The following is a 20,742-nucleotide window of genomic DNA, read 5'->3' as shown; positions in this document are numbered from 1 at the left end:
TTCCATCACTTCTGCCAGTTTCTAAGCTTATTGTGTATATGAAAGTACTCTGTAAATTATAGTGTGCTCTTCAAGTGTAAGATTTTATTAATAATTAATTACTATTAAGACCCAGGTATTTATTCTGTAAAAGGACAATGTGGGCAGAGAAACCAAGATGGAGGCGTAGGTAGACACACTGCGCCTCCTCGCACAACCAAAAGAAGGACAACAACAATTTTAAAACAAAAAACAACCACAACTGACAGAAATCGAATCACACGGAAGTCTGACAACCAAGGAGATATGGAAGAAACATTCATCCAGACTGGTAGGAGGGGCAGAGATGGGAAGCCAGGGTGGATGGGACTCGTGGCAACGGGGCCAGACCCAGAGACTGGTGGATTGTGGAATGAACAGGGCAGGCAGTGCGACCACTAGCAGACCCTGCGACCCCACATTCACGCACAGATAAGCCAGGAGGAACGGCAGGGAAGTGAAGTGGACCATGCAACCCAGGGCTCCAGCGCAAGAAATAAAGCCTCAAACATCTGATTGCAAACACTCGGGGTTGAGTGGGCAGCAGGAGAAACTCCCAGCCTCACAAGAGAGGTTGTTGCAGAGACCCACAGGGGCCTAGAGCATGCACAAGCCCACCCACTTGGGAATCAGCACCAGAGGAGCCCAGTTTGATTGTGGGTAGCGGAGGGAGTGACTGAAATCCAGCAGAGACTGGAGCAAGCACCATTGCTCCCTCTCAGGCCCCTCCCCCACATACAGCAGCACAGCACACAGCGCAGGGACCAGCATTACCCAACCCTGATGAACACCTAAGGCTCTGCCCATTTATGTAACACGCATACCAAGACCAAAAAAAAAAAAAGGCCCAAATGAAAGAACAGATCAAAGCGCTAGAAAAAATACAACTAAGTGACAAAGAGATAGCCAACCTATCAGATGCACAATTCAAAACACTGGTAATCGGGATGCTCACAGAATTGGTTGAATTTGGTCACAAATTAGATGAAGAACTGAAGGCTATGCTAAGAGAAAGAAAGGAAAATGTACAGGGAACCAATAGTGATAGGAAGGAAACTGGGACTCAAATCAACAGTGTGGATCAGAAGGAAGAAAGAAGCATCCAACCAGAAAAGAATGAAACAACAAGAATTCAAAAAAATGAGGAGAGGCTTAGGGACCTCCAGGACAACTTGAAACGTTCCAACATCTGAATTAGAGGGGTGCCAGAAGGAGAAGAGGAAGAACAAAAAATTGAAAACTTATTTGAACAAATAATGAAGGAGAACTTCCCTAATCTGGCAAAGGAAATCGACTTCCAGGAAGTCCCGGAAGCTCAGAGAGTCCCAAAGAAGCTGGACCCAAGGAGGAACACACCCCAAGGCACATTATCATTACATTATCCAAGATTAAACAGGAGGAGAGAATCTTAGAAGCAGCAAGGGATAAGAACACAGTTACCTACAAAGGACTTCCCATAAGACTGTCAGCTGCTTTCTTAAAAGAAACCTTACAGGCATGAAGGGGCTGGCAAGAAGTATTCCAAGTAATGAAAGGCAAGGACCTACATCCAAGATTGCTTTATCCAGCAAAGCTATCATTTAGAATGGAAGGGAAGATAAAGTGCTTCTCAGGTAAGGTCAAGTTAAAGGAGTTCATCATCACCAAGCCCTTATTATATGAAATGTTAAAGGGATTTATCTAAGAAAAAGAAGATAAAAAATATGAACAGTAAAAATGACAGCAAACTCACAGTTATTAACAACCACGCCTAAAACAAAAACAGAACCAAACTAAGCAAACAACTAGAACAGGAACAGAACCACAGAAATGGAGACCACATGGAGGGTTATCAACAGGGGAGTGGGAAGGGGAGAGAAGGGGGGAAGGTACAGAGAATAAGTAGCATAAATGGTAGGTGGAAAATAGACAGGGAGAGGTTAAGAATAATATAGGAAATGTAGAAGCCAAAGAACTTACAAGTATGACCCATGGACATGAACTATAGGGGGGGAATGTGGGAGGGAGGGGGTGGGCTGGATGGAGTAGAGTGAAGGGGGGGAAATGGGACAACTGTAATAACATAATAAATATTTTTTAAAAAAGGACATTGTGTACTGTGATTTTTTGTTTGTGTGTTTTGGGAACTGTTCTTAGAGAACTAAGTACAGATGCCTGATTAAGTGGTGGATTTAAGGTCCTATATGTGATTTGTCACAGTAATGAGGACAAGTAGAAATGCAAGTGGTCAGGGGTCGTACGGTTCAAGACTTCTTTTTTAAAAAATATATTTTATTAATTATGCTATTACAGTTGTCCAATTTTCCCATTTACTTCCCTCCGCACTCATGGGCCATACGTATAAGTTCATTGGCTTTTGCATTTTCTGTACTATTTTTAACCTCCCCCCGTCTATTTTCTACGTACCATTTATGCTGCCTATTCCCTGTACATTTTCCTCCATCCCCTGCTGCCCTTCTCTGCTGATAACCCCCCATGTGGTCCCCATTTCTGTGATTTGTACCTCTTCTAGTTGTTTGCTTAGTTCATTTTTGTTTTTGTTTTTAGGTTTGGTTGTTCATAGTTGTGAGTTTGTTGTCATTTTACTGTTCATATTTTTTATCTTATTCTTTTTCTTAGATAAGTCCCTTTAACATTTCATATAATAAAGGCTCGATGATGACGAACTCCTTTAACTTGACCTTATCTGAGAAGCACTTGATCTGCCCTTCCATTCTAAATGATAGCTTTGCTGGATACAGTAATCTTGGATGTAGGTCCTTGCCTTTCACGACTTGGAATACTTCTTGCCAGCCCCTTCTTGCCTGTAAGGTCTCTGGAGAAATCAGCTGACAGTCTTAATAGAAGTCCTTTGTAGGTAACTGTGTTCTTTTCTCTTGCTGCTTCTAAGATTCTCTCCTTATCTTTAATCTTGGGTAATGTAATTATGATGTGCCTTGGTGTGTTCCTCCTTGGGTCCAGCTTCTTTGGGACTCTCTGAGCTTCCTAGACTCCTGGAAGTCTATTTCCTTTGCCAGATTAGGGAAGTTCTCCTTCATTATTTTTTCAAGTACGTTTTCCATTTCTTGCTGCTCCTCTTATCCTTCTGATACCATATGATTCTGCTGTTGGAATGTTTAAAGTTGTCGTGAAGGTTCCTAAGCCTCTCCTCATTTTTTTGAATTCTTGTTTCTTCATTCTGTTCTGGTTAAACGTTTATTTCTTCCTTCTGGTCCACACTGTTTATTGAGTCCCGATTTCCTTCCAGGGAACTGTTGGTTCCCTGTACGTTTTCCTTTATTTCACTTTTCATAGCCTTCATCCTTTTCCCCTATTTTGTAACCATACTCAACCATTTCTGTGAGCATCCTGATTGCCAGTGTTTTGAACTGTGCATCTGATAGATTGGCTACTTCTTCATCACTTAGTTGTATTTTTTTCTGGAGGTTTGATTTCTTCTTTCATTTGGGCCTTTTTTTTTTTTTTTTTTTTTTGGTCTCGGCACACCTCTTTCATGGTGGAGCCTCAGAGATGGACCCTTAGATATTCACCAGGATGGGGAAACCTACATCACTGCGTTGTGGTGCTGTATGCTGGGGAGGGATCCCAGAGGGATCAGTGCTGCTTGCCCAGTTCTCAGCTGGCTTTCAGTTACTTATCTTGCTACCTACAAGCAAATTGGGCCCTTCTGGTGCTGGTTTCCCGGAAGGTGGTTTTGTGTATGTTTTAGGACCCTGTTGGTCTCTCCAACGAACTCTCCTCTGAGTCTGGGAGTTTCTCCCACTACAACCCCCACAGGCTTTTTCATTCAGAGTTTTTAAGGATTTATTTCCCCCCACTGGAACGCTGGGTTGTGCAGTCTTTCTCACTCCCCAGTTGTTCCTCCTGGTTTATCTGCACGCAAATGTTGGACTGCCTACTCTACCAGCCACCACTAGTCCTTTCCACCGGGATGCCTGTCTCTACCCCTTCTGTTGGTCTGGATGAATGTTTCTTTGACTCCTTGGTTGTCAGACTTCCGTACAATTATTTTCTGGCAGTTCTGGTTGTATTTTTTTTTTTTAATTTATTGTTGTGCTTCTTTTGGTTGTGTGAGGAGGCACAGTGTGTCTGCTACCTATGCCTCCATCTAGGCCTGAAGTTGGTTGAAGACTTTGTATAACAGATCAAACAGCTGGTGAAATTTGTTAATGATTCTGCTATTTCTCCTCATAAAATTTTCTACCCTCCTTTCTGCCTATCCCAATTCTTTTTCAAGTTAGGCCTTCACTATGAACTCTTCCCCTATGTATGTCTTTTTTCCCAGGTGAAGGTCATACCATTATACCTTGCAGAAAGCTTTAGTGAACTCTATTGTTGTCTGTTTCACATATTTCTTTTCTTACTACATTGTGAATTCCTTTTAAGTTAAGGCTATGTGTGAGTAATTTTTGTAGCTCAGACACCCAGATCATTTTATTATATTCCATCATTAGGCAGGGTTTAAATGCTCTTTAAATCAAGCTGAGATTTGTCTCCTTCTGCTGTCTCCCTTTAATCCTCATTCTAACATCTGAAATACTCCAAACTAATTCTACTTTTATGTTTGTCTTCAAACATTTGAATCATCTACCAAGTATAGTTCTATGCAGTCTTTATTTCTCTGGGCTAAACATTTTTAGTATTGATAGTTTGCTTTCCTGGTTTTTCTTTTTTTCTTAAATAAGTTTTCTTTACCCATCCCAGTATTTAGAATCATAGAATTTTAAGTATTGAAAGGGACTAGAATTTGCCTGGTCCTGGTCCTTCATCCAACTAATATTTGTTGCTTAGATTCTGATTGAGTAATTGAAACTAACACACAGTTATTTTGGGGCACCAGAATATTTTGAGAATTTCACTAAGAATAAAAAGGAAGTTTAGATTTAGTAGATTTTTTTAAAAGTTCACCGTTCATTGTTTTAAAATTTTTGTGATGCTGGGTATCTTAAAAATAAGCAAAATAAAAAAGATATTTTATGCTAATGCAGTATATATAGTATAGAAAGATCTTCACATTTTTATAGCATTACCATTAAGAATTTGACTGTAAAGCTAAGCTGCCTGGGCTTCAATCCTGGATCTACCACATATAAGTGTAAATTACTTAATCTCTGTGTGTCTCAGTTTCCATATGTGTAAAACAAGATTAGTAATAATATGGGATGTCGAGGTTTAAATGAGTTAGTACTTGAAAAGCACTAAGAATTATGGCTAGCACACAAAGGTTCAGGATATGGTTACTGCTTGCCGCTCCCACCACCACTACTATTACTGAGCTACACAAGCACCTGATGAAATGTGGAACGCACCTTTGGAATTTCTGGTTGAACCATAACTAAATCATCTGCACTTATAAGTTTATTGTCTTAATAAGAGGCCCTACATACCATACTCTGCACCACAGCATGATTTACCCAGACTGTAACCACATCTATGGAGTAATGAAGTACTTTGTCATGGGGTTTTACTGTAGAAACAATTTAAGAAATGGCAGAAGACTCATTAGCTTGTGAGTCTGTTCCTCTGAGAAACTTGATAAAAATCCATTTCCTGTCTTTTTAAAAAGAGTAAACTCATTTCTTCATTGACATTCTGCAAAGAAAATACTGGCAGCTTGTGTTTTCTGGAATATAATGTTTTAAAGTAGATTTAATTTGCATTAGTAAACTGCTTTTAATAATGCATCGGAGTAAATTTTCTTCCTCTGTTATAAGGTTGCTATCAAGATCATAGACAAGACTCAGCTAGATGAAGAAAACTTGAAGAAGATTTTCCGAGAAGTTCAAATTATGAAGATGCTTTGCCACCCCCATATCATCAGGCTTTACCAGGTAGGAGTCTAGTGGCTTATTTCATGGCAGTATGGAAAAAGAACCTTTGAAAAAAGGTTGGGTGAACATCTGCAACTTTGTTTCTGTGTTCACATGTTCATCCTACTATTTTCCCCACCCTTTTATCCCCCTGCTCAGCACTCATGCCATTCTTAGTGAAAAGGTTGTTCAGAAGATAATGAGAACTTAAGTCAGAATCCTAAAACAGGATGGGAAATTCAATTGGAACATAGAATTTTGAGAGATGAGAAGCTAGAGATGAATATACATTATTTTTATAACATCTAAACACTAATTTCTGTGATTATGAATTATGATAGCAAAGGCTAAAGTATGGCTTCCTGTATCAGCCAGAACCTACCTCCTTTCTATTGTAGTAGGGTCCGAACTTAGTTTCTAGTTTTCCAAGGTAGCATTTGCTTATTTTGATTATCAAGAGATTGAGTCTGTGTAATGGAAGAGACTTCTAATTTAGTTTTCTTACCTTCCCAAGAAACATGCATATTCCATGCTGTCATCAAAAATGATTCCCTAGCCCTATTGCAGAAGCAGTAAATCTAATTGCTGAAATTTCAAGTCAGATAGGAGAGGGGGATCTTGCCTTATCAGGCTGATGGAAGTGATATTTTGGGAAAAGTGGGGCTTTGGGGTGCTTCTCACATTGTATTGTGTCGGCAGCCACAAGCTCTGCTTATGCTTTCTACTAGAACGGCCATCCTCTAGTTCTGTAGGAAATGGCCACCCACTCTGTTCATTTGCGCTGTGAGCCTGCAGTAAATTTTTATCCGCCCAGAAGAAATCATGTCATGATATTACTATATGTGGTTAAGGCTACAGCTTTAGGGTTTTTCTCTGTCAACAGCTACTCACATAGTAAAATTGAACTAGATTAGCAGAGTAGACTTGTTAAAATGTATCGGATTAAATTATGTTGAACCCATACTTACATTGTACCCCAGGAGTAAACTTGTGAAAGCTTTCCAGTGTAACCTCTGCTTGCTTCCTATCCTGATAGACTGAGTAAACTTCTTGACCTCACTTATTTAAATAAATCACGTCTAAATAATTATAGGGCTTCTTAGGCTGATCTTTCTCAAAAAGTTGACTTTTAAGTATTGACCTTATAATGGATTTCTGCAAGTTTACCTTTCTTACCCAAGATTTCACTGGCCTGTAAAAATTTCCCTACTTTTAGCCTTGGCTTTGAACAGTGCTCTCTTTTAAGCTTTAATTTTGCTCTCTGGCAGCTAGTATTGTTAATGGGAGAGTCTGAGCTGCCAGGGTGAATGTCAATTGTCTTCTGAAGTATCAAGGTAGTTTTCGGGTCATTTGCCAAATCTTCAGTCTCTTTAGGTTTATAGAGTGAGCCAAAAATAGGTGAGCTCTTGAAAAGTTTAACAATAAAAGAACAGGTGCTGTTAGTAAAGTGCTTGGGGGTAAAAGGCATAAATATACAATGTGACATTTTTTCTTTTTTTTTCCCTAAGGACCTGCATATATTTAGAGCCTTTCCTTTTTGTTACATATATCAGCATATAGAGAGTGCTTACAAACAATACCTATAACAAGCAGTGAGCTACCGCCAGTATATATATGGTTTTTAAAAAGTAAAGAGAAAAAAGAATGACACAGTTATTAGATTAGAAAATTAAATTGATGTGCATTTATACAGTGGAGTATCATGAGACCATTGAGAAAGAAGTAAATCTTTCATAATATAATGCATAATGCATTATAAAGATGTCAAAGATAAAGTAACTGGGAAATCTTTGTATATCTTTGTATAAAGATGTCAAAGATAGTAACTGGGAAATAATTTAACAAAATAATTAACTGTGAAGTATAGTGAAAGTCTAGAATGCCTCAGTATGATAGCTGCTTGCCACACATGGCTTTTGAGTATCAAAATGTGGCTAGAACAAATGAGGAAATGAATTTTATTTTTGTTAAAGATTTTATTTATTTCTTTTTAGAGGGAGGTGGAGGGAAGGAGAGAGAGAGAGGGAGAGAAACATTGATGTGTGAGAGATACAGTGATCCATAGCCTCTCACACACCCCACCTGCAACCCAGGCATGCGCCCTGACTGGGAATTGAACTGGCCACCTTTTGGTTCTCAGGCCAGCACTCAGTCCACTGAGCCACACCAGCCAGAGCAGAAATGAATTTGTAATTTTATTTGAATTAATTTGAGTGTAAAAATTGAAGCAATTTACAGTTTTAAAAACTTTTTGAAATGATTTTCAACATATTGGGGTAAATAAAATATATTAGAATTAATTTCACCTTTTTAAAAAGCTTTTTAATATGATCACTAGAAAAGTTAAATCATATGTACGGCTCATATTTCTATTGGATATCATTTCTCTAGAATGATATAGAATAAGTTACTAACAGTGTTTCCTCTGGGGAATAAAATGGAGGGGTTGAGAAGAGCAAAGCCTTTGGCCTTTGCTTATACAATAGGTATTTAAAATGTTTACAATGAGTGTATATACTCATATATTACTTTAAAAACATTTAATGAAAAAGGTAAAAAGGGAAGGACTGACAACACACTACAACTAATTTAAGAGCTACTAAATATTAACAAAGTATATATAATTATTGCATTTATATATTACATGTTTGTGTAGTTATAATATATTAAATATATAAATATATAAAAACTATATAAATATATATGAGGAAAATAGAGACCAAGACAAAATAAGCAGTGAGTAGTTTATGTTACTTTAAAGTGTTGAGTATTTACATTATTGTCACCAGTTTTGATAAATGGGTAGTGGAAAGTTATTTCTACTTTTAAAAAAAGCACAGCCATATGTGATTTCTGAATGATTCCCATTTTTTTCCCTTAAGGCTTTTTTTTGTCTTGTTAGGTTTGGGGGGAACATTTTGAGCTTCACGTGACCAATGTTAAATATCAACTTCTGAGTTCTTGTCAGCTTCTTTGCTTCTCAGTTTTATTCAAGAGATTACAGAGGCCTCATGGAACAACAAAAGGACTGTCTTCCTCAAGTAGTAAATATTTCCTACTTTTAAGAACTTAGAGGAATACCTATTTTTCCCCTTTCTTAATAACATTTATATCTCTTCACTCCCACCAATGTTTTAAGTTTCCTTTAAGCAGTAATGATTATTAATATTTCAAATGACAACAGAAGAGTCATTAGTTTCTCTTCCTGTAATGTCATTTGTGTCACTATAACTTTCCTGCCTTTGTACCAGGTTATGGAGACAGAACGGATGATTTATCTGGTGACAGAATATGCTAGTGGAGGGGAAATATTTGGTAAGTACATTTATGGCATTCTTTAATTGAGCACACTGTGGCAAACCCAAAACAGCTGTTCGATGACTTTGTCACTTGAGCAGCTGTCACTTGATGCTGTCCTTGAGTGCTGTCATATTCAATGAACACAGTAATTGTAATTATTTTTCATTCACCTATTTAAGTCTCTTTGCCATCTCCATTTCCTTAGATAAGGTGTTTTCTTTATTTCAATCAGATGTTGACAGTTGAGATTAAAGATCTCCAGGAACAAATGTTCCTTCTGAACATGTAACTGACAGTCTTTTCCTATTGTCAGATTCTGACTAGGGTTACTAAGTGTGCCAGAACTCCCACAGTGTGTGTGTCGGGGGGGAGGGGGTGGGGGGGGCTCAGTTGTGTGAGAGAGCCACTTGGAGCAAGCATTCTCACCTAATTCATTCATTAAACCTTGTTTAAATATAACACATAACTATATTTCTTACCATACATGTGTTCAACAGTTCCCTTGATGATCTTGTAAATTTGGTGGTTATGTCTTCAGTAGCTGGTTTTTTTCCTCTTAACATTTAGCACAGCATCAGAATTAAGCAGGAGAATATGTTACCAGAAAATCTGACTTTTCAAGGTGGTAAAAACTGTCAAAAAAAATTTTTTTTATGGCAGTGATAAATGGAGCCAACTAGAGGTGAAGGCTAAACTTTGAAATCTATATTGACATCTTTTTATTCTTAATTTTTTCCTTTTATCAAGTAACTACAAGAAACATTCTTCTTATATAATTTATATTTATCTAGTTTATTTTTTTCTGGTTTTGTTTTGGTTAAATATGGGTGGTAAAATATTGGCACTTACTAATTTGAAATATATTTTAAAGCCTGAAATCACTTTTAAAGTGCAGTCTTCTTACACAAAACGGATCAGTTGTGACTGTATGAAGTTTTGGTGTTAAAATTTCCCCAGACACCTTATAGTTTTGCGTCTGAGAATCTTCAGGGTAAATGTGACTGAGCCCTTTTTGGAGGAAGTATCATCATTTCTTACTAGTATTTTAAATTGACTTTGTATATATTTCTTTTTGCACAATGTTAATCTTGGGAGAAAAGAGACCATATCATCTTAATGTTCATAATAATAATAAAAAAACAACCAAATATAGTACACATCTGATCTATTTTGATCTTTAGGAAAACAGGTTTTTTTTTCTATTGTTGTTCACTTACAGTTGTCCCAATCTTCCCCTGTTGCTCTCTCCTGCCCTGCCCACAGCCCACTCCCATAGTTAATTCCCACTCCCTTGTCCAAGTCCATGGGTCCTTTATACATGTTCCTTGACTTTACCCTTCCCCTTCTTTCCTTCTTTACTCCCCTCCCCCAACACCCCCACCCCCACCCATCTGGTTAATGTCATTTAAAAAAATTTTTTTTAATTTTTATTGTTACTCAATTACACTTGTATGCCTTTTCTCCTCATCCCTCCACCCTACTCCGGCCAAACCCACCTCCCTCCCCCACCTCTACCCCCCTCCTTCATTTTGTCCTTGTGTCCTTTATAGTAGTTCCTGTAATCTCCTCTCCCCACTGTCCCCTCCCCACTCCCCCCTGGGTATTGTTAGATTGTTCTTAACTTCAATGTCTCTGGTTATATTTTGTTTGCTTTTTTCTTCTGTTGATTATGTTCCAGTTAAAGGTGAAATCATATGGTATTTGTCCCTCACTGCCTGGCTTATTTCACTTGGCATAATGCTCTCCAGTTCCATCCGTGCTGTTGCAAAGGGTATAAGCTCCTTCTTTCTGTCTGCTGTGTAAAATTCCATTGTGTAAATATACCATAGTTTTTGGATCCACTCATTTGCTGATGGACACTTAGGTTGCTTCCAGTACTTGGCTATTGTAAATTGTGCTGCTATGAACATTGGGGTGCACAGGTTCTTTTGGATTGGTGTTTCAGGGCTCTTAGGGTATAATCCCAGCAGCGGAATTGCTGGGTCAAAGGGCAGTTCCATTTTTAGTTTTCTGAGGAGATTCCATACTGTTTTCCACAGTGGCCTCACCAGTCTGCATTCCCACCAACAGTGCACTAGGGTTCCCTTTTCTCTGCATCCTCTCCAACATTTGTTTGTGGATTTGTTTATGTTGGCCACAATTAAAACCAAATTGTGGTTTTAATTTGCATCTCTCTGATGGCTAGTGATGCTGAGCATCTTTTCATATGTCTCTGGACGCTCTGTATGTCTTCCTTGGAGAAGTGTCTGTTCAAGTCCTTTGCCCATTTTTAAATTGGGTTGTTTGTCTTCCTGGAGTGGAGTCGTGTGAGTTCTTTATATATTTTGGAGATCAGGCCCTTGTCTGAGGTACCATTGGCAAATATGTTTTCCCATACAGTTGGTTCTCTTTTCATTTTAATGCTGTTTTCTTTGGCCATGCAGAAGCTTTTTATTTTGATGAGGTCCCATTTGTTTATTCTTTCCTTTATGTCCCTTGCTTTAGGGGACATGTCTGTGAGGATGTTGCTGTGTGGAATGTCTGAGATTTTCCTGCCAATGTTTTCCTCTAGGACTTTTATGGTGTTACGACTTATTTTTAAGTCTTTTATCCATCTTCAGTTTATTTTTGTGTATGGCATAAGTTGGTGATGGAGTTTCATTTTTTTGCACGTAGCTGTCCAGATCTCCCAACACCATCTGTTGAAGAGGCTGTTTTTGCTCCATTTTATGCTCCTGTCTCCTTCATTAAATATTAATTGACCGTAAAGACTTGAGTTTATTTCTGGGGTCTCTGTTCTGTTCCATTGGTCTATGTGCCTGTTTTTATGCCAGTACCAGGCTGTTTTGATTACCGTGGCCTTGTAATACAGTTTGATATTAGGTATTGTGATCCCTCCTGCTTTGTTTTTCTTTCTCAAAATTGCTGCAGCTGTTTGGGGTCGTTTATGGTTCCATATGAATTTCTGAAATGTTTGTTGTATATCTGTGAAATATGTCATGTGTACTCTAAAGGGATTGCATTGAATCTATAAGTCACTTTGGGTAGTATGGCCATTTTGATAATGTTAATTCTTCTAATCCATGAGCATGGTACATGCTTCCATTTATTTGTGTCTTCCTTAATTTCTTTCTTTGGTGTTGTGTACTTTTCTGAGTACAGGTCTTTTACCCCCTTGGTTAAGTTTATTCCAAGGTACTTTATTTTTCTTGTTGCTATAGTAATTGTGTTTGTTTTCCTGATTTCTGTTTCTGCTGTTTTGTTGTTGGTGTACAAAAATGCCTTTGATTTCTGAATATTGACTTTGTATCCTTCTATTTTGCCAAATTCACTTATTAGGTCGAGTAATTTTTTGGTGGAGTCATTAGGGTTTTCTAGTTATACTGTCATGTCATCTGCAAACAATGACAGTTTTATTCCTCCTTTCCAATTTGGATGCCTTTTATATCTTTTTCTTACCTGATCACTTTGGCTAGAACTTCTAATACTATGTTGAGTAGAAGTGGTGAAAACAGACACCCTTTTCTTGTTTCTGATCTTAGTGGGAAAGGTTTAAGTTTTTGCTCGTTGAGTATGATGTTGGCTGTAAGTTTCTCATATATGGCCTTTATTATGTTGAGGTATGCACCCTCTACTTCCACTTTGTTGAGTGTTATCATAAATATGTGCTGGACTTTATCAAATGCTTTTTCTACATCTACCCATATGATCGTATGATTTTTGTCTTTTCATTTTATTTATGTGATATATTATGTTTATTGATTTTTTAATATTGTACCATCCTTGCATCCCTGGGATGAATCCCACTTGGTCATGGTATATGATCTTTTGTGTATTGCTGGATCCAGTTTGCCATTATTTTCTTGAGGGTTGTAGTGGCTATGTTTATCAGCAATATTGGCCTGTAGTTTTCTTTCTTTGTTGTGTGTTTATCTGGTTTGGGATTGGGATGATGTTCTCCTCATAAAAAGGGTTTGGGAGTTTTCCCTCTTTGTTGGTTTCTTGGAATAGTTTGAGAAGAGTTGTGGTTTCTCTTCCCTGAATATTTGGTAAAGTTCTCCTATTAAGCTATCTGGTCCAGGACATTTGTGTGCTGGGAGTTTTTTGATTACTGCTTCAATTTCACTATCTGTTATCAGTCTATTCAGGCTTTTACTTCTTGACTCAGTTTTGACGAATTTTACATTTCTAGAAATTTCCCCATTTCCCCCAGGTCTTCAAATTTCATGGCATAGAGATGTTCATAGTACTTTCTTACAATTTTTGTGTTTCTGTGGTATCAGTTGTAATCTGTCCTCTTTCATTTCTGATTTTATTTACTTGGGTTCTCTCTCTTTTTTTCTTGATGAGTCTGGTTAAAGGTTTTGTGTATTTTGTTTATATTTTTAGAGTACCAGCTCCTGGATTTATTGATTCCTTGAAATATTTTTTTAGTCTCTATGTTATTTAATTCTGCTCTGATCTTGATTATTTCTTTCCTTCTACTTGCTCTGGGCTTTGTTCCCTATTTCTTGTAGATGTAGGTTTAGGTTGTTTATTTGAAAATTTTCTATCTTTTTTAAATAGGCCTCTATTGTAATGATCTTTCCTCTCAGGACTGCCTTCGCTGTGACCCATAGGTTTTGGTCTGTTGTATGTTCATTTTCGTTTGTTTCCAGAAACTTTTTGGTTTCTACCTTGATTTCGTTGTTTAATAACATGTTATTCAGTCTCCATGAATTTGACTGTTTTTGAGTTTTTTCCCTTAGGTTGGTTTCTAGTTTAAAGTCTGAGAAAATGCTTGATGTGATTTCAGTTTTCTTAAATTTTTCGAGGCTTGTTTTGTGTTCTGTCATGTGGCCTCTCTTTGAAAATGTTCCATGTGCATTTGAAAAGAATGTATATTATGCTTCTTTGGGGTGAAAGGTTCTATATATGTCAGTTAAGCCCATTTGATCTAGAGTGTTTTTTTCAATTCCACAATGTCCTTGTTGATTCTTTCCTTGGAAGATCTGTCCTTTGTTGACAGTGGGGGTTAGAGTCCCCCTACTATAAGTGTGTTGCTGTTTATATCTTTCTTGAAGTCCTCCATGATTTTCCTTACATACTTGTTTGCTCCTGTGTTAGGTGTATATATGTTGATAATGTTTATATCTTCTTGATAGATTCTACCCTTTAGTATTATGAAGTGTTCTTCTCCATCTCTTTTTATCACTTTTGTTTTGAAATCTATTTTTTCTGGTAGAGTATTGCTACCCCAGCTTTTTTTCCTTGACCGTTTTCTTAGAATGTTTTTTTTCTAACCCTTCACCTTCAGCCTGTTAAGGTCTTTTGTTCTAAAGTGAATCTCTTGTAGACAGTATATATGTGGGTCATGAGGAAAACAGATTTTAAAAGTACAGAAAGATAATAATCCTCTGGTCATAGATTCTTATGAAAAATGTTGGTCAAGGCATAAAGAAATAAAATAGTACTTCTCATAGTATTATTTTTAAAAGATTTAGATGAATGAAGGTATTACCTTAAGAAATTGTTGTCACTGCAATAGGGATATGTCTCATGAACTCTGATGTTTAAAAAATGTCTGTATTAAATATGAAAGGATGGACTTAATCAAGGACATGAGCTTTGAAGGCAATTAGACCTACTTTTGAATCAGATCTTAGCCACCTTTTGCTCTTCTACTTAGAGCAAATTACTAAATGATTCTGAGAGTAACATTTTTTATAAAAGTAAGATCCATAGTATGTGTCTCACAGTTGTGAAGGTTAAATGAGATGGCATATATAGAGCCCTAGCACTTTGCTTCCTTTAGCTTGTTTTTGAGAACAAATAGCATATTGACTTCTGGCTGATAGCATGAGGAACTCTGCTTATGTGTTCCCGGGTAAAAAAATTTTTTAAAAACCCAAACCCAGCCATTTAAAATCTCTGGAAATGGTCCTAAGGTGAACGAACAGTAAATGAACATTTATTCAAGAACATCTATAAAAGTTTGATAAACAGTGAGAGATTCTGGGTTTTTTAACTGCTTCCTTTTTCCTTCTTGCCAGCTTAGCAAAATAGTGATAGGACTCAAGACTCCTCTAGTTCAAATATAGTCTCCCCACTCCCACCCCTCCAACCTAGATTTAACAGTTTTTTTTCCTGGAGGAACAGGATGTCAGCATTTCTCATCCTTCCCTCAGCTACCTATTGCTGCTGCCTAAGTCCTGGGAGAGTGCAGTTGAAGAGTGGGGACTCCCTTGTTCCATCCAGCCCCCACCTATGGAGTTTAGGTGTGGTAGGCTAAAATACTGGCCTCTAGTTCACTCGTGTCTCAAGTTTTAAGTTGGTAGTTCCATCCTAAGAAAGGCAAGCTGAGACATTCTCAGACTGCATACCCTCTCCCTGCACTGAACTCTTAGCTCCTAGAGTGAGTGTCACTCAGAGAGAACTTTGCCATTGCCCCCACACCTAGCTTCAGAGCCCTGGCTCAGAGGTTTGCCTACAGAATTAGGACTGTAAAATAGCTTCTAATTTCTGTCCATAGGAATTGATTTTATTTGTTAACAGAGAATGAAGTTCAAGCCTGAAGACCCTCACAAGAACATTGGAGGTTGTGGTAAAAGGGCATTTCAGAGGAGATTTAAGAAATAGGCTAAAATGTAGGCCAGCTAGTTTGCAGGAGAGAACGAGGGAGTAAACACAAGAGCCTCACTGTTGTCAGAACACAAATCAAATGCTGATCTCAGGCACTGTTGCTTCAAAGGAACCAGACTTTGATTGGATTGTTTGCAGAACAGTTTATACCCCAGGGCATTGTTGTAAACAATAGAGCAGCCAGCCAGCAATTATAGGAGATTAACAGTAGGGTCAGGTCAAAGAAAGAAAGGACTAGGGAGAGCAGGACCTCAACCATGATGATCCAGTGATCTGGGGGTAACTGTAGGTATACCTAAACTGTGCCTCCCTGAGGAATAACATCATAAGATGAATACTGTGTTTGGGGGAATAAACTACACTAAAACACTGCAGCTACTCAATAAACAAATAAGCAATAGCTGCAACATGATCCAAAAGGTCAGAGGTGTACTAGCACCCAGACGTGCTACAATGTATTTTCTGAAATGTCTAGTTTCCAACAACAGGGAAAATACCAATCATGAAAAGAAGCAGGAAAGTGTGATCCATACACTGTGAAAAAACAGGCCACAGAAACTGCCTGTGAAAGAGACCAAATACCAGATTTATCAAAAGAAGACTTTAAAGTAGCCATTATGACATACTCACAGAAACAAAGGATCTCACAATTAAAGTAGTAAATGAAAATATGATGTCAGTATTATATTAAATAGAGAAATCAATGAAGAGATGGAAATTATTTTTAGATATACACAGCTTCCAGCCAAGATGGAGGCATAAATAGATACTTGGCTTCCTCACACAATGGAAAGAAGGATAACAACCAATTTAAAACCAAAAAACAACCAGAACTGCCAGAAAATTGAACTCTATGGAAGTCTGACAAACAAGGAGTTAAGGACGAAACATTCAACCACACTGGTAGAAGGGACAGAGACAAGCAGCCAGGGCAGATAGAGTACAGGGCAAGAAGGTGGCTGGAGGACCTGGCAGTCTCACATTCATATGCAGATAAACAATGAGTAACAAATAGGGAGCGAGACAGACAGCACAACCCAGGGTTCCAGCACAGGAAAAGAAAGCTTCACACTGCCACTCAAAATGGAGGTATAGGTAGATATACTTTGCCTAACAACACAGTATACATGCTTCTCAAACACAGACATTATTGATAATACCATATGCTATAACTAAGCCTGAGTACATTTTGAAAGCTAGCAATAATACAAAGTGTGTTTCACAACCACAACAGAATGAAGTTAGAAATAAATAGCAGGAAAAAAATAGGGAAACTTAGATATGTGAAAATGAAACTATATTTTATTTACATATCTATGTATTTTTAAGATTTTATTTATTTTTAGAGAGAAGGCAAGAGACAGAAACATTGATGTGTGAGAGAAACATCGATTGATTGCCTCTCATATGCCCCCAACTGGGTACCTGGCCCACAACCCAGCCATGTGTCCTGACTGGGAATGGAACGGGCAGCCCTTTGGTTCACAGGCTGAGGCTCAATCTACTGAGCCACACTAGCTAGGGCGAAACAATATATCCTTAAATAAGCAAAGGGTCAAAGAAATCAAAAGCACACTCAGAAAATACTTTGAGATAAATGAAAATAAAGACACATCATACCAAAACCTATGCGATGCAGCTAAAGCAGTGCTTACAGGAACAGGTGAAATAAAACTATATTAACATAACATGATTTTATATATAGAAAATCCTAATGAATACACTAAAAAACTATGAGAACTGTAGAGAGTGGGGCAAAAGTAGGTTTATAGTTGTTAGTATCCAAAACACTGTTTATTCTTATATTGCTATTAATTATTGTATTATTTTCCAGTTGAACAACTGTAAACTTCCTTTTGCCTCACCCTTTATAAGATTTAGCAAGGTTTCAGGATACAAAAGCAATATATTCGAATCATTTGTATTTCTATACCCTTAAAATAAACAATCTGAAAATGAAAGAAATAAAACAGTTCGGTTTACAATAGCACCGATAAGAATAAGATACTTAGGAATAAATTTAACAAAAGCACTGCAAATCTTACACTCTGAAAAATACAAAAAGTACAAAACAATGTGGGAGAAATTTAAGAAGATCTAAGTGATTGGAAAAACATCTCATACTCATAGATTGTAAACGTTAACCTTGTTAAAGATGGCAATACTAATTAGACTGATGTGTAGATTCAAAGCAATTCCATCAGAATTGGCTGATATTTTTTGTAGAGATTAAATACCTGATTCTAAAACTCATATGGAATTGCAAGGAATCCAGAATAGCCAAAACAATCTTGAAAAAGAACGAAATCTGAGTGATGCAGCTGCAAGTCAAAGGAAAACTGACAGATACCAGATGCGGTAATAAACGTACCAAAGATTCTCCCCTAGATTCTTTAGATAAATTGGGGCCCTAGTTGTACCTTAATTTTGGACTTCTTGCTTCCAGAACTATAAGTGAATAAATTACAGTTGTTTTAAGCTACCTACTTTGTGGCCATTTGTTTGGACACTCCTGTGAAACTTAATACAGATTAGGACAGGATTTTGGCATCGTCTTAGAATATGTACCCCATAAAATAGTAATCTTTTATAATGGGGGGAATCAATTACCAGGTATAGGAATTGTTAGATACCAGCATGATTAGGTCATTATTGTCAACATTATATGTGGTGAAGGCTTTAAAAAAAGTAATACAAGAACTGTAGTCTTGGGATATTTGCTGGAATTAAGTAGACGTGAGCAAGGTATTTCTGAAATGTTGTGATGTGTTTAAAAGATTGGAAGATGAAAGGGGGAGTATGGTACATTTCATATTTCTTAAGTTGCCTAGAGTGGTTTAAATATAAGGCTCTATGTAAGTAAATTGCCAGAAATGAGACTGGTAAGATAGGAAAGGCTTAATAATGAAGGGCTTTATGTGAGTTCTCTGACTTGAGCAAATTCCCTATCACATCCTTTCATTGCACTATATCCTTTTTTAGTAGTACTTACATCACTTGTAATTTTACATTTATTTTTGTAATTATTCAATGGTTTCTCTGTCCCTCCAGACAACAGACTCAACAAGTTTAGGGCTATGTTTGTTTTTGCTCACCATTGTATCCCTATGTCTCTTCTTGCTCTTTAGTTTATACCATTGGACTCAAATATTTTCTGAGTTAAATGATTAGTAACTGTTTGTTTAATGAATGAGTGCATAAATGAATGAACCAACTGTGTAAAAGGATTTCACTTTTGTTTTTTAAATATTTAATTTATTTATTTTTAGGAAAAGGGAGGGAAGAAAGAGCGGGAGAGAAACATCAATGTGTGGTTGCCTCTCATATGCCCCCAACTGGGTACCTGGTCCGCAACCCAGGCATGTGTCCTGACTGGGAATGGAACAGGCTGAGGCTCAATACACTGAGCCACACCAGCCAGGGCAGTCAGTAACTCTTTACTTAGTGAATAAGTGCATAAATGAATGAACCAACTGTGTAAAAGAATTTGCCTTTTTTTCCCTTATCTTGAAGCATTTCCTTATGAGGAAGAATTAGTATGGAACATACCAAGACCAGTTAGGGAGGTGCCTAATAATATTTGATCATGATGAAGTTTTTGTTTTTTCAGATTCTTTTTTAATGAATTGATTGGGATTGACATTGGTTAATGAAATTATATAGGATTCAGGTATACAATTCTATAATAAATTCTCTATATATTGTATTGTATGTTCAATACCCAAAGAGAATGATGAAGTATTAAAGTAAGGTAGTGCCTTCATCTATTTTATTTTAACTTCACAGGTAATCTTGTAATGTAGATATTTTTATCATTTTATAGACAAAGAAACTGAGGCTCACAGAGGCTAAATAATCTAAGGTCGAATAATTAATCATTGATAGAGCTGAGATTTATCACAAGGACTGTCATATTTTTTCAGACTATAAGACGCACTTTTTCTATCCCAAATTTGGGAGGAAAATGGGGGTGTGTCTTATAGTCCAAATGAAGCTTACCTGGCTCGGTGTGGGGGGGGAGGCGGGGATGGAGAGGGGTTACAGGTGGCAGGAGCAGGGTTGCCGCTGCAGGAAGCCACCCGCGGCGGGAGTGGGGAGATGCTGCAGACCCTGGGCTGGGAGGTGGGGTTGTTCCCGCAGTGCAAAGCAAGGGAGGCAGGAGTGGAGTCCCTGCTGCAGCATACCATAGTGCTAGGGAGGAGGGTACAGGCGGTGCAGGCATGTTAGGAGAAGAAAGCCTGCGGCACCCATACGTGCCTCCATCACGTGACTGTTGTGTCCCCCATTAACTTTAACATAGGCAAATTCCACTGCAGGGTCACCTGTCAGTGTGGCCCTGCAGCTGTTGTAAAACTACAACTCCCATCATTCTCGGACAGGTTGGGATGATGGGAGCTGTAATTTGGCAACAGCTGCAGAGCCACACAGGTTGTGCAAAACTGCTGTCCCCATACAAGAGTGTTGCACAACCTGTGGCCCTCCAGCAGCAGATCTCCCCATAACAGTGTCAGCAGCAGATCTCCCCATAAGAGTGTCACAGCAGACCCCCCCATAACAGTGCATCATCCACTGATGTTCTCAGCGCCCCCATCACTATGAAGGACACAGTGCTGATAGTTCTGTCATTACTGTATTTTGTTGTCAAAAGATACAATAGTGTACTGTAGTCGCCTGCTGAATCTACCATAATTGTGGAAAGATGTCAAAGCAAAAAAGGATTTCTGCTTTAAAGGATGTTATTAAATATTTTACCACATTTTTTGCTTCCAAATTTTTTCCTATTTTCCTCCTTTAAAACCTAGGTGCGTCTTATGGTCCAGTGTGTCTTATAGTCCGAAAAATATGATATATGGCTCCAGAGCACATGTTCTTTCCCATTCATTAGGTTGAAGAATCTGTTCTTCCTTATAAAAAGGCTTCAATTAAGTGTCTGTGGGAGGACTTTTGATTATATATAAGAAATATTTAGGTCATGAACATAGTAGTGGAATAGTCTTCATATGGAGTATTTTTT

At 37.8% G+C, this 20,742-nt stretch overlaps 1 protein-coding gene across 7 annotated transcripts in view; it reads left to right on the top strand.

Moving 5' to 3' along the window:
• Positions 1-20,742, top strand: part of SIK3 (SIK family kinase 3) — a 307,559-nt gene that overhangs the window by 146,004 nt on the left and 140,813 nt on the right. For all 7 annotated transcript variants that reach the window (XM_045204075.3, XM_053925710.2, XM_053925708.2 and 4 more), the window contains exons 2-3: positions 5,733-5,849; positions 9,080-9,143. In XM_045204075.3, coding sequence (XP_045060010.2) covers positions 5,733-5,849; positions 9,080-9,143 — 181 coding nt within the window. The remainder of the gene's footprint in view (positions 1-5,732; positions 5,850-9,079; positions 9,144-20,742) is intronic.

The sequence above is a fragment of the Desmodus rotundus genome, chromosome 5 (genome assembly GCF_022682495.2).
Source record: "Desmodus rotundus isolate HL8 chromosome 5, HLdesRot8A.1, whole genome shotgun sequence".
Classification (NCBI taxonomy): Eukaryota; Metazoa; Chordata; class Mammalia; order Chiroptera; family Phyllostomidae; genus Desmodus; species Desmodus rotundus.
Note: the sequence above shows the minus strand (reverse complement) of the source record. Positions and strands in the feature narration are given on the sequence as shown.